This window comes from Ciconia boyciana, chromosome 1 (assembly GCF_034638445.1).
Source record: "Ciconia boyciana chromosome 1, ASM3463844v1, whole genome shotgun sequence".
In the NCBI taxonomy this organism is placed as follows: Eukaryota; Metazoa; Chordata; class Aves; order Ciconiiformes; family Ciconiidae; genus Ciconia; species Ciconia boyciana.
In genome coordinates, this window is record NC_132934.1 from 207956488 (window position 1) to 207970914 (window position 14427).

The 14427-nt window shown below is 47.5% G+C and overlaps 1 protein-coding gene across 3 annotated transcripts in view; it reads left to right on the forward strand.

The window, feature by feature from the left end:
* The window catches only part of SESN3 (sestrin 3), a 45075-nt gene extending 36667 nt beyond the window's left edge, over positions 1-8408 (forward strand). For all 3 annotated transcript variants that reach the window (XM_072850681.1, XM_072850682.1, XM_072850683.1), the window contains exon 10: positions 352-8408. In XM_072850681.1, coding sequence (XP_072706782.1) covers positions 352-438 — 87 coding nt within the window. In that variant the 3' untranslated portion in view covers positions 439-8408. The remainder of the gene's footprint in view (positions 1-351) is intronic.
* Positions 8409-14427: the final 6019 nt, after the last annotated feature.

Genomic DNA, 14427 nt, shown 5'->3' on the forward strand with positions numbered 1-14427 from the left:
TCCTTATTCTGTGCTCCTATATAGTGGTCACAGGTGGTAGTAAAGAAATCAAAGTGTAATTCATAAAGAAGTAATACCATTAGGATACAAAAATGGTTTTATTGGGAATTCTCAGATGGAAGATTGCTTAAAGCAGCAGTTGAGGCTAGTTCCTTGCAGTCCTACAATGTTGCCTATTTTTGGCATACCACACAGCTGTCTCAAGAGGAACTGCAGCCCTGCAGCAGGGTACAGGGAGAAAGGACATAGTTTCTTGCAGCAATACTTTACTAAATGTTAGAAATTTTAGCTTAAATGAATAAATGACGTTGCATTCAGAGTGAACTAAATGGCTGATTTAATTTTTAACAGGTTCATGTCAATCTACTTCTAATGGAAGCTCGTATGCAAGCTGAACTTCTGTATGCCCTTCGTGCCATAACTCGTCACTTAACCTGAAGCATTCACTGGGCAGGAGTAAAGGAGTTTTTACTGAGTATGTAAGGACCTTTCGAAATAGATACACACCAGAAGCTGTTTGTGATGTAGCATCAGGTTATTCAATTCTCTAGTGTCAAAGTTTAGCCGTGCTTCTTGACGGCTGTAATGTGCAATGACGTGTTTTATTTTCTTGATGCTTAACATTACTAATGATAACAAAAGTAACACTGAGGAGCACTACTCTGCATTGTTTCCGTCTGGATTTCTGCGCAGTGGTCAGGATCCTGAAACTGTTTTTATTATATCCAATCCTAGCGCTTTGTTCTTTAAGCAGTGGAGTGAAGTGCTTAGAGACTTCTTTTTCCAAGCAATCATTTTTCAGATTAGTGGAGTCCAGCAGAAGATCGGTTCTGCCTGTCCTGAGAATGTACCACCGTGTCGTGACTCGTGACAGAGACGCGCGGGCTGCGTTGCATTGAATTGCCCACTGGATTCTTCTGTGTCTCCTGGAGACTGCTTGCCAGTCACTGTCTTACTAAAGCAATTGAAGGTGATGCGAGATGTGGATGCAAACATTGAGCACACTTTAATGTGAAATTAATCATGATAAATCCTACAGCATGCTACTGAAGTGTGAAATTCATCTGCTTTGTCGTGCCCCTTCCCAAGAGAAGAGGCCTCACAATTTGCCATTTCAGCCACACTTACTGTGTTTCAATCATGCATAATCTTGTTTTACTGACAGTCACCCTCAGTTGTCCATACAATATCCATGCTCATCACATGTTGCAATTTGTTTAGTTGGCACCTATAAAGTTAATACACAGGCTGACCAAAAATAGGGTTGTGGGTTTTTTTGCACTCTCTTCTTTCTCAATGTTTTAACTAAGGAAAGTAAAGGAAGGCTAGCATATCTGTTCTTTCATATTGGATGTATAGAAATTTATTTCCCATAACTTCTTCATAGCATGAAATTTTAATATTCAAAGTTTAAAAAGTTTCTATGCATTAGTGTGAGTGAACAAAAGAAAAGTGCAATATTTAAAAAGAAAGCAAGCTTTTTTCCCTATCATGCCACTGCTAAAGTGTCCTTCTTATATAGCCATAAAGAAATTTTAAAACCAAATTTCTTTATTGTCTAAGGCCTAGCAGTTTTGCTTTAGCTTTTACGGCTTAAGACAACCTGATACTGAGATGCCAAAGCATCCCCTAAACAAAGCATTCTTGGACAACCAGTAACATTGGGGAAGGGAAGAAATAAGCTGCCAAAAATGTCACACTTTTGTGCTGTTTTCTGTTGCTTTTGACTAATTTTTAAGAGCACAAAATGTTGATATTTATAGCTTTATTTTGTATTGCATTTAATGAACCAGTGAAGTGCCTAAAGAGATGCCTAAACTTACCCGGTAGGATGCCAGTTGTCACTGCTTCAACTTTTGTCTGTTGGTTTGGACTTTGCATATTTCTTTGAGGAGGGTGACCTTTATTTCTGTTGCATACATTCAAAACTAACTAGATAGGTTTATTTTTAATGTTCCATTGGATTGTAGAAGTTAATACAGGATTTTTTCCCATTGGTGATCGCAGACTAGTTTAAAAAAATACTATCAGTCATATTTTAACACTTTTCGTTGACAAAATCATGGACCAGTACGCTACTAAAGTTAGTTTTCTCTTTTCTTCCCTTTTCCTGATACCTTGCTGTGACTTCGCATGTTGGTTTTTTCGCTTTATCTATCTGTTCCAGATTGGAAAGCTAAATGATTGTACGCTTTTCTGCACTTTCAGACTGCAGACTGCATGTGAAAAGCTTTTTGAGGAAGAAATCAGTAATTATTTTTTTTAATGTAACGTTGGCTATTTAGAAAATTACCCAATAAACAGCATCGGGCTCTTTTCTAGAGAGAGCATTGGGTAAAACACCAGATTTATTTATCTTGTATAGCTAACTACAAAGATTTCTTAGAAGTGTTAAGATGCTCATATCTATGAACTTAGATCAACTTTCTAAGTTGCTATGATCCTTTTTCCTCCCTCTTGTGACTGTAGTGGCCATACCTAATGGCTTTTGTGCATAAAACAGTTCTGCTGAGAGAAGTTCTCATGCAGTACTTTTGCTTTTTAAGTGATGGGAACTGTACAGTACTACTTTAAATTCCTTTGCTTTGAAAAGTCAAGTAGTTCTCAAGAAGCACAGCTGAGCTCTGGAAAGGAGGTGAAACTAGATTTGGGTAACTAATATGATGGCTTAGTTTCCCTTCAGAAATGCAAAGACTCTTAGAGTAGGTTGAGTTTTATGTTTGGAAACATGAGTGCCTTTACTTCTTTCCTTATGAAATATACTTGCCAGCTCAAATGCCTTCTGAGCAAAGTACACGAGCAGATTTGAAATACAGAAACCATAAAAGGATTGCTTCATAAAATTAGTAGTAAACCAGTGATTTCTTTTTTTTTTTTTTTAAGGTGCCATATCAAGTCATGTATGGCCTGCAAGACATTCCACCATAGGAAATGTCATTGTACAACTAGTTTGCTATTTCTCTTTTTTTTAATATTAAATGCAAACTTGAAACTTCTGGAAATGTTTTCCACGTGGCATTTTTTTTTCAAAGTATTGCATTTACAGTGTAACAATTTATAGCCTAGTTTTTATACTCAAATTTATGATTTTTAATAGATGTTTGTTCAGAATAGGTGTTTAAAGTCAGACAACTCTACCATACACTTTACGCACGCTTTAGGCTCACACTGTGCCAAATTTTAATGTGCAAGTGTTCTTGGACTTTTTGCATTTTTAAAGCACTCATGAATGTGAATCTTCACACTTTGTTCATTAATATTATTCTTAGGAGTACCGTAATCATTGGAAGTGTAGATACTCTCCCTCTGTGTTCCTTTATTGGAATTTGTATTTACCAGCATTAATGTTAGTCCACAAAATCCCAGCCGCGACCAACATAAAAACAAAGCGTACAGTGTCCCGTCTACTGAAGAGAGAGCTTGGTAGGTACAAATTAACCAGCTAGCACAGGGAATGCTGTAAGTAGGGAACAGAGCTTTTGAGCATGGACAGCTTCTTATCATTGCAGAATTGCTTCAAAATGTGTGTTGCCATAGAGTACATTCTTGCTGAAATTGCTCCATTTTTCTGGTAATGAAGAGAAGTGGAAAAGGTGCCAATTGGAGAAAGCATTTGCATTTCCCAGAACACTCTGCCTGCAGCCGAACGTCACAGGAGTGCCATCACACAGGAACAGAAACCATTTTAAACCAGGGTACAGTTTGTGCAGATAGCTACTAAAGCTAGTGTTGTGGTATCCTGTGAGAATTTTGGTGAGCTGTAGATGGATTTATTTTCATCAAGACTGAACTGAAACATACATTCTTTGTCCTAAAGCCTTCATTAAAATGAAAAGGATGTACTTTCAGCTTTAAGAGTTAAAGAATTGCCACTACCAGCTCTTCCTATGTATTAAAAAAACTTTAAGGACAGGAAAGTCAGTGATTGTAAACAATTATAAATGTAGGTCTCTCTAAATTTAGAACAGATTAGAACAGAACAAAAAGGAAAACATTTTGCTTCTCTGTTACTTGAGTGCAGAAGGTCAAAGCACCAGATTCTGCAAAACTGTTTTTGTTCGTAGTGATGCTGATAGATGTTTTCATTTGGAAAAAGCAGCTAGTTGCTTAAATTTCAATGGGAATTTAAGCACCTAGGCACATAGCAAAATCCTACAGGGTGCCCTCTTGCATTTTTGAGTCAGATTTTTAAAGATACTTAGTCACCTAAATTCAATAGAAAAAAATCAGTTTCCATAGAGATTAAAGGAATAATGTGTAGCAGATCCATGTGATTTGCAGCGATTGTTAATGAAATGGGTTGTTTTGGGGACTTAATATAGGCTTAGAGAAATCTTTCCCAAAGCAGTTAAACTGTAAGCTGCTGCTCTTGCAGAACAGGTTCTCGATGTTTTTCATGCATGTGTGTTTTCCATGAACATAGGCATGCATTTCAGCTCATGTTCCAGAGTTTGGACTCCCTTTTAGAGGGGCTGGGTTATTTAACCTCTACTTGCAGAAAAGATTTATTAGCGGTAGCAAGTGGATAGCTTGCGCCCGGACTAAAAAGTTTTGGCCAGCAAGAAATAACTCCAAATCTTCTTGATTTCAAGTGGTGTTCTTTCAGTTACTTTCCTTAGAGGTTTGGATCCTTCTCCCATAAATAAAAGGTGATGTTGCAGAACATGGAGGGAGAGGGGAGTGGATTCATTGTAAATGAACTTTCCCAGACCTGATCTGAATGTAAAGCTGTAAGAATTTGTTTGCTGTTAGCGATCATTCCAAGAGCTGGACAAAAATGTCAGTTTTCACTATCTGAACTTCAGATTTATTCTCCCTAATGTCCCCCCGCACTATGTTTGTCTGAAGAGATGCATCCACCAGCTTTTCCACATTTGGGAATTGTAAATGAAAATTTTTATCTCCAAATGAAAATTAATTTAGCATTTCATACCTACTGCATAGATCACAGGTGTGGAGATGGAGAGAGCACAGTAGTATGAGGAAACTTCAGGAGCATCTTGATCAGTGTTAATTTATCCCGTAGAGCACATTTCCTGGCATGCGGTCATGCTGCTGCTCCCCCAGCACACATCAGGTCTCTCTTGCAGACGTTTAATCCTTCTGCTGCTCACCAGGGTCATTTTCCAACCCGCTACCACCACCACCCTGCATCAGGTGCTTCCTATCTGCCCAGCTCACAACCCCAAGCAGTCACGCAGGGACAACTTCCTAGCCTTAACCTTGTAAAACAATGCTAGGTTCCTATATCAGCGTTTGCTGTTGCGTTCAGAGGGTCTTTCTCATGTTCAGAAACACTTAATTGCCGTATTAGGTTATTTCTGGGCAGGAAAATTCTAAATCTGGTTCGAAAGGATGACACTCAGTACTTGCTTACAACTTCTAGATAGCATTTGCCAGTAGTGTGTCAGATCCCATCTCTGGAGTTACAGGAATAATCCAGTGGATCCACTAAGGAAATGCTTTCTTTGGCAAAACCCCATGCTTGAGCTGTCCAGCCGTGCGGGCTTCTTTGAGGGACATCGAATGGGGGGTTTGAGGTCCTCTTGTGCCGGGCAGGCTTACAGGGCCGTTGGGTCGGCAGCTCCTCGGGTGCCTTGCAGCCAGGCAGACCGCAGCCGGCCCCTGGAACAAGTGGATTTGGGTTTTTTGCTTATCTCCGGGATAAATCCAAATGCACACCATGAAGTGGCTGCTGGAGACGTAGGCAGGGTTGGGTGTTCCTACGGGTACTGAGTATCATCAGGGCTCGTGGAAAAGAGAAATCTGAACTCTCCTCTTGTTCCTGACAGTAGTTAGAGTGGTATTGAAGATGCCAATTAATATACTAATTGTGGGAGCAAGCCATGCTGTCAGCATCAGAAGGTACAGACCACAGGCGCTCTCGAGGGGACACAGGCAGCGCGGGAGGAGTTGACTTGTTGGTCAGTCGAAGAAACATCACCGGTGTGTCCGAGAGGTTCTTGAGTACGTCTGTGTGTAGGGGAGGTGGTGGGAGATGCCTCCTTCCGAGGTGTCCAGGGGGCTGCTGTAGGACAAGAGCTGGGACCCTTTCCTTCCTCCACGGGTGGAGCAGGGGAAGGGAACCATTCACTTCTGCCCGAGAAGAACGTGCCACTGTAGAATTACGTTTTCTTGCCCCCATCAGCCCTTTGAAGGGAGTTTTCAGACAACATGGTGAATCACCAAGCATTGTGTCTCCAGCCGAGAGGTCTGGGGGGCAGCGACAGCAGCAGGTCCAAACACGCCTGGGCCTAAACCGTTTCCCATTGCCCGCTTCACGCTCACGTTGTGCCACCAGACCCAAACCTCTTCCCTCCAGCCCGGCTGCCACGTGCCCGGGTGGCTGCAGGAGCAGCCCGCTCGGGGTGGTGGGAGATGCGGCTGCTTTTAGGGGAAAAATAATAAGAATTAGGCTACAGCCCTTGGACTCTGTGAGGCGACGCAGTCAGAAATCTTTTCATGACTGTGACCAGAACTGGATATAAACTGTAGCTTAAAAAAATAGGAATTTTGTAAACTTGAAATCTCTCGGTTTTACCCTTTTTTCCTTTTGCTGGAAAGCCACACGATGAATGTATATGCTTTGTCTTTCTATCCGACGTAACTGAAAATCAGACTGCCAACTCCTTGTTTTGTATTAGCCTTTTTTTTTAAAAAAGAAAAGTTTGTGAGCAATATATGTAGCATGCTGTGAACGTCTGTTTTGATCTTTATAGTTACTCTTTTAATCCATCAGTATTAACACCAGTTCTTTTTTGTGTTCCCCGCGGTACTTCGTATGCAGTGTAAGCAGAAGCTGTGATCGGCTTTGCAGTCCTGTGCCGTGTTACTGTAACTCCTTGATTTTTTAGGAAGCACCTGACTGTGGGCCACCCTGGGGCAGGCAGCGTGCCCGTACACGACTGCCACTTTTCGATCTCTTGTACTATGTATAGTTTTAAGTAGAATAAGCTTTTTAACAGAATATTGATGCAGTTTATGAGTCATGCAGGCTGCAAGTGTCTGGTGTGTGAGAGTCCTTGTATTTATAGTTGTTGGGGTTTGGTTTTTTGTTTTGTTGTTGTTTTTTTTTTTTAATTCATAAAGTAGCAAACTTGATAAACATAGCCACTTTAAACTGCTCTTGCTAAACAGACCCTGCTGTAGATAAAATACCACTGTAGATACAGGGAGGCGTGCCAGCAGACCTCTCGACCACGGGTGAGCTGAGCCCCTCTCTGTGAAAAGCACGGTCCGAGCTGCACGGCCGCCCTGCGTTTGGCCACTTTGGGACCCAAACGCCGGGAAAGCCAGGATCTGGCGTGTGTTTCAGCCCCTGTGCCCATAAGCCTGCCACTGCCTGTCCCCCGCGGTCCGCTTGCCGGTGCACGGGGGGAAACGTGAGCCTTGCCGGCGTGGGAGGGATGGACGGACCAGCCGCTGGACCGAAAACACAGGCACGGTGTTTCTGCAGCCAAAAAGCTTCCAAGCCTCTCTCGAGTGCAAATATTAGCCCTTGATTTGCTGTCTGCAGAGCCCGGCATGTTGGGGGTAAGAAGCGGCGTTGGCTCCGCACTGGCGGCTGTGGGTCCGAGCCCCCTTGCCCGCGGGCCGGGGCGGCGGGCAGGGCAGGGCAGGGCTGTGCCCGAGGGGGTGGCTGGCGTTCCCTTGCATCTCTCGCCCTCTGGACGGGGGGTAAATTGTACCCAGCCCCAGCCCGGCGGCTGCCGGCTTCTTGCCTCCTCCTGCCATGGCCGCGCAGGTGTTTCGGGATGGGGGATTAAGGACAAAGCTCTGATCCTGCTGCTCCCTCCCACCACCACGAAGCGGGGAAGCGTGGCAGCTCTGGGGTCCATCCCGCGGCGGGGGGCTCGTGGCCTGTCCTGCCTCCGGGCCGCCGCCTGCTCCTGGCTCCACGGGCCACGGGCTCCGTGCCTTCGCAGGAGGTTTGCCTGCAAGGTGAGGCAGCTGCTAGGAGCTCACTGTGGGTTTTCCACAGCAGCTTTTATCATTATTTTTTTTCTTTTTTTGCTGGCTGGGGGTTTTTTGTTTTCTTTTGGGTTTTTTTGTTTGTTTTTTTTTTTTTTGCAGAGGACAGACTGACCTAGTGGGATGGATTTTTTTTTTTTTTTGTGTGTGTCACTTTTGTTAGTTTTTAAGTTACCCGACTTGAATTTATCTGAACAGATGCAGAAGGAACTTTTTTTTTTTGTGAGTTAAGAGACAAAAACGCATTTTTAAACAAAGGAATCATGTATTAACATTTTAACAGCAATTCATAAATCTGCACTTTTTATGAGGTTTTGAAAAATCTATTTATAGGTACGGAACAATGGGGTTTGTTTAAAACTGTATCGCATTTATACTTGCTGAAATTACTTTCATTGTTATCAGTAGGAATTTTATTGGTTAAATAAAATGGATAAAACCTGTCTCCTGTTCGAGCCATCGTTTGCCACGTGCTGGGGAACACGTCTCTGGAGCAGAGCATCCTGTGTTTTGGGACGAGATCCAGTCCTGGAAGTGTCCGTTCCCTCCATGCCCTTGTCCTGGTTTTTAATCTATGTATTATTTAATATATAGATTATTTATTCTATACATAGATAGAGGTAATAATTCTGTTTAATCTATGTGAACACAGGTCCTGAAAAATGTACAGCGCTTGCCGAAGGGGATGTCTTTTAAACAGGCAGTTGTCAGTGATGAGGGATGGGCGATGGGCATCATCATGTTCGCTCTTGATACGGGGCTGCTCACCGTCCCCTTAGAAATTCGTTCTGTGAAAGCCGCGGGCAGGGGTTGCACCGGGAGCTGCTCCCTCTTGCAGGGAGCCCCATAGCAGAAGTGGGTGAGAGCCATAAAACCACGAAGGAAAGGCAAAGGTAATGTGTGCTGAGGGTGCTGGCTCAGAGCAGTGCCAAGCTTACCTGGCAGCCGAATTGCCCCCAACCCCCGCGGTCCTGCCGCCTGCCCCGCCCAGCCCCCAGGGAAGGGTGCCCTGGTGCTGAGGGATCACCAAGGGGGTTTGTCCCGGGACGGACGCTCATCTCCCCCAAAGAGACAAACCTAGTTAACACAAGCCGCAGACCTGGGGTGTTTTGAGTGTATCTTGCCCTCCAGCTGCTGGATGCTCAGCTGGCCTGTCCTCGCCTTGCCCCGCAATGGAAATAACCCCCAGAAAACCCCTAAAAGCCCCTTTCCAGTTCTGTCAGAGGTCGCGTGTGCCCCGAGGAGGGCTGTGACCGAGGGCTGTCACAGCACGGCCGTTACCTACTGGCATCTTCGGCTGGTTCAGCTTCATCCTGCCCTGAAAAATATAATTTAAAAAGTAGATCTGTAAATATATAAAGTGCTTAGTCATTTGCTTTCAGTGGGAGTTTCAAAATACTGAAAATATCTATGATCTTGGGTCCAGGCAGAGCTTCCCGTCCCCTTACGGGCGCTGCGGCTGTCACCTCTGGGTGCCAGTGCAGCTCCGGACTGGAGGGAGGGCGACCATGTCGCCAGCACCATCGTCAAAAAGATAAAAAAACGTGCAATATTTGTCAAAGCCAAGGCTGCTGTGGAGTTCCTGCTTTACTTCCTAAGGGTCCCACAGAACGGGCGAGCAGCAGGGAAGGACCATGCCCTCCCCAAGCAAGCCCAGCCCTGATTTTGATCCTTGCACCTTCACCAGCGCATGGCGTGAGTGCTCAGACAGGGCGACCCAGCACGGGCGGAGGACAGCCCCGCTCCCCGGGGACCCCAGGCTTGCCCTGCACCCCATCCTAACCTCTCCGGCCGGTTCCCCCCAGGAAAGTCCCCCCAAAACCATTCGCGTGTGTTGGCGATTCCCGAGACCTTCGCCTTGCCCACCCTCCCCGGAGCACTACGGCTCTGCTGCCATCCAGCCGCACGCCCGCTGACTCCTGCTCCCGCACTGGCTCGCCCTGAAACCCAGCCCGTGGCCAGAGAAAGCCAGACACCAAAGGGTGGTGGCAGACCAGGGGCTCTGTCTCCCGGATGCTCATGTCCCCATGCCAGGTGGCCACGGGACAGTCTCCCTGCACCCACAGGTGACCCCTGTGGGGTGTCCCCCAGGATCTGGGAAGGGGCCATGCCCGGGGTAACGGTGGGCAGCCCCGCACAGGCGGCATGTCCTTGGGGAGACCTGGCTGGGCTGACCCTGAGCCCCCACAGGTCCCTCCCCAGCCTCATGGAGAACGGGAGACAGCCCGGTGTGCCCCATGACCAGCACCAGCTGGGAGCAGGGCCACCCCCAGCCGCCCGGACGGAGCCGAAAAGCCATGAGCAGCAGCAGGGTGGCCGGCAGCAGCCGTGTGCCACCGCAAGCGGAGACCAGGTGCCCACTCATGGCTCGAGCAAGCCCACATCCGCAGGGTTGGATTTCAGCCTGTACTGGGGTCTCCTTGGCCTCTTCCCAGCATCGCCTCAGGCTCCTCATGCTGTGGCACTGGGGAGAAACGGTGAGCAGCCCCAGGCCCCGGGTGGGGCAACCAGTGGATCCTCCCTACCAAGCGTTTGCACTAAGTGCTGCTGAAGTGCACCCACCAGCCCATGACTCCATTTCAACGCTGCATGCTAAATTAGCCCAAATTATAGCATGCAAACTCCCCCCAATAACTTTTAATTTGATCACGATAGAGCAATCTGGGGAGGCACCTGGACAGCAGAGCAGCGGCTCTACGAAGCCAAGCTAGAATTAGAGATGTTATAAATAACATCACTCATCATGCTAATGAGCTCATGTAACTATCACTGATTTTTGGTAAGCTTTTCAATGTATAAAAGAATATAGATAATCACTGGATTTGTATTTCCTGCTAAATTAAAACCTGCCCTCTGCACCCTCCACATGTGCTTTTTGGCCTTTGGCTTTCTTCAGGCCCTTGGAGCAAAACTTGCACGGTTCCGACCTGCAGGAAAGTGCTTTTGCAGAAGGGCAGCCCTCCTTCTCCTCCTGCCTGGGGCTGGTGTTTAGAGTATCAACCTGTCCAGGGGAGAAAATGTTGCCAAAAACTGGATACAGAAAATACAACAAAACATTATTTCAGCCACAACCGAAGTGTTTCAGCAGCCATGACCTGCAACATGCAGTGCTGACTTGCCCAGGAATGAGCTCCCCAGCAGTTCGCTGCCGCAGTGTGCGACCCGACAGCAGAGGGTTTAGCTTCAGCCCAGACCACCTCTCCCATGCTGTCCTCATGGCCTGGTGTCTCTCGTGATGCACTGAAAGCACCAGGAGGAGAAGAGCTGGGCTGGGGAGATGAAGCCGCCTGAATACAGGCTTTTAATTCGTCTTGCTAAATTGCCTAGCTAATCTCTCTCGGCTTCCTCTGCAACCGGCGGAGAGATGGAGAGACTCCACCAGAGGGTGACAGCTGCCCTGAGCCATCTCCCGGGAGGCTGATCCACCTCCGCCCTCCACGTCAGGGCAAACACGGTTGGGCTGCAGCGTTCAGCCCGCAGAAGATCGAACTGCAGCTCACATCTGCAATACAGCACAGTGATACTGAAAAGATCAGCTGAAAACATTTTTTATTAGATCTAGGCTTTTTTCTTTCAGTTTTCCTGCTGAAAAAGAAAAACAGAGCAAGAAAAATGCAGTTTTTGCCAGAAACAGGAACAGGAGCAGCTCAGCTGGAGGCATCCTTACCAGCTCTAATTAGTAGACCCGAGTGCAAATCCCCACCACCGCGGAGATCAGAACCTCAGCGCTGTGTCCCCGGGGGTCCCAGCAGTGCTGGCAGGGCACACTGCGGGAATGTGCTCGGTGCTGAGCACCTGCATCTGCTCACAGCTGGGACCGGGTGATGGAGAAAGAGTGAGACACTGAATATGCTCCTGAGAGAAATAAAGGACAGGTACCAGGTTCCCAGACACATCCCACTCCACCAAACCTCCCTCTTGGTTGGGCTTGGGGGGGATGACCATTACAGGATCTGGGGATGGACAAAACTATCCTCCATCGCTGGAGCCCGAGTGCCTGTTCCCTAGTCCTTGATGACACCCAGCATCTGAGTTGTCACCTTTTCTCCTTACCTGTCTACTGGTGGGATGATGAGCCTCAGAGATCATTTGCACCTCTCTGACACGAGGACGCTAATTGTTACCAATCAAACCTCTTCTGCAGCCACTGGGCTCCGTGGTCTCTCAGATCCTTGAGAAGGCAACCCCTTTGCTCCACATCAAATAATTCATCTCAGTTTCGCAGAGTGTAGTGTTTTTTTCAAGTGCAGCCTATCAATCACCTATGGTGCAAAGGTGTACAGTTACCTCCCGCAGATGCCTGAGGGTGAAGGATGCACTCAGCCACCCCACAAATATGCATGTTTTCCGTGAACTCAAAAAACTGTGGGCCAAGTTCTTTGGGGGATGGGATCACTCCCACGGGGGGTGATCCCCCCCATGGGGGATGGGATCACTCCACACAGGCCAGGCCAACTCGAAGGGTCTGAGGCGCACACGGTGGTTAATCCCATCTGTTGCAGCAGGACCACACACAAACCCCACCGCTGCCCGAATGTGGCTGCGAGCGCTGGGGGTCATTTCCAGCAGCACTCAGGAGGCATCAGCCCCTGGTATCGTTCCTACCTGCATGGAAGGACTTAGTGACCCAAGAGCCTTCCAAGGGGCTGTGGGAAAGACCAGCCCACCTGTACAATCATCTGGGTGGCCCATGTCAACGGGCATCTCAAAGGTCTCCATGGGTGGGACAAGCCCCATCAGCCACCAACCCCAACTAAGCTTCATTGGCCCCAGCTTTAGGCATCCAGCTGAGGTGCCCGGGTGAAAGCCTAGTGAGACATTTATACTGAATGGAGGGAGTCCAGGGCCTGCAGAGAAGAGATTTTAAATGCCCACACTTGGGTGGCATAAATCCAGATGTCTCCCTGAGTCTATCGTAACATCCCTCTGGAGCTGCTCCACTCATCTCAGCAGCTTGTTGCTGTCAGGACCAAGCAGAGACCTTCTCAGCCATTACTGTTCACTATTTAGCTACTGGCCACTTGGTTTGAAACATCTCATCCATCTGCTGTTCTTCTCCCACCAGCAAGGAGCTCCCATGGTTCTGCCCTGCCCACTGGCATCGCCCTGCCTGCCTGCTGCAGCTCCTGGCCTTGGTCGATAGCCATCTTCTACCAGCAGGCACTGGGAGCTTTGGCAAAATCCCCACTATCACAGCAGTAAACACGCAGTGTCACCTGCTCCAAATGTCCATTCTCCGCCAGGTTAAATCAGTTTAAAACATCAAGTTATTAATAAAGACGATGCTGCAGAGGAATTTGAAGCCTTTGCAGGCAACTTTGCTGCTGGCTCAATGGAAAATGGCTTCCACCTCCCAGGAAAATGGTCACAATTTCAGTATTTTTGGAAAGGAAAGGTTTTTTTCACCCTTACAAATGGGAGAAAATGAGATATAAGCTCAGATGAGCCATGGCTGTAAGGGCACTCCTCTGAGGTGGAGACAGCCACGTTCACGTGCCAGGCCTGGCTGGAGCGGGAGTGGGTGCTGAATGTCCACGTCCAAACCTCTAATCCAGACCCTAGGCTGCTCTTGGATGATTCTGGTCCTTGTTCCAGCCTGGACCTGAAAAATCTTTTCCACTAAAAATGGCAAATTGCTATGAAAAGAACCCTGTTTGATAAATCAGCCCGTTCTGACAGGATATATTTCCTTGGAGATTTTCCAACCAGCCATAACACTAACACCGCTGGAAAGTCTGTAGGCCTTTCTGCTTGGCTGGGAACACCAGTCCTGTGGAAATCAATGGCAGATGTTACCCAGTGTGAGATCCATTCCCAAGTCGAAGTAAGTCCAACAGCCTGGGAGACTGCGCAGTGAAATCATCCTGTGCCGAACCCGTGGGATCGCAACCTCACTAACACACATACCCCAGACACACCTCACGCTCCTTGCTCCTGGGCAATCCTTCCTGGCCAAACAAGTTACACTGGTTTTTATTTTCCAATACTTTTTCCATTTTCTGGCACTGATTAAGCTGCAGAGATAATCTGTGAACAAGCATGGTTTGGTTCCCTGCCGAACTGGAGAAGCTCCCTGGCCGGAGGGAGGTACCGAGCCAGCGATGGAGCTGCACGCAGAGGTGAGCAGCTCCGAAACGTGCCATGGCAGCAGAGGTGTGACCCAAAGGACCTGAGCCCAGGGCTGTGACTGAGGGGCCATGCTGCCGGGGTTGCCGTGTCCCTCTGCCGTTATCGGTGCCCAGCCCCAGGGTGGATGCAAGAGACAAGGATCGTCTCAAGGTGCACGGAGACCCCTGTGTCGAAGCGTTGGGTGATCCGGATGAGGCAGGGACATCTTCCACTAGATCAGGTTGCTCAAAGCCCCATCCAACCTGACCTCGACCACTTCCAATGGTGGGGCATCCACAGCTTCTCTGGGCAACCTCTCCAGTGCCTCACCAGTTCCTGCAGACCTGA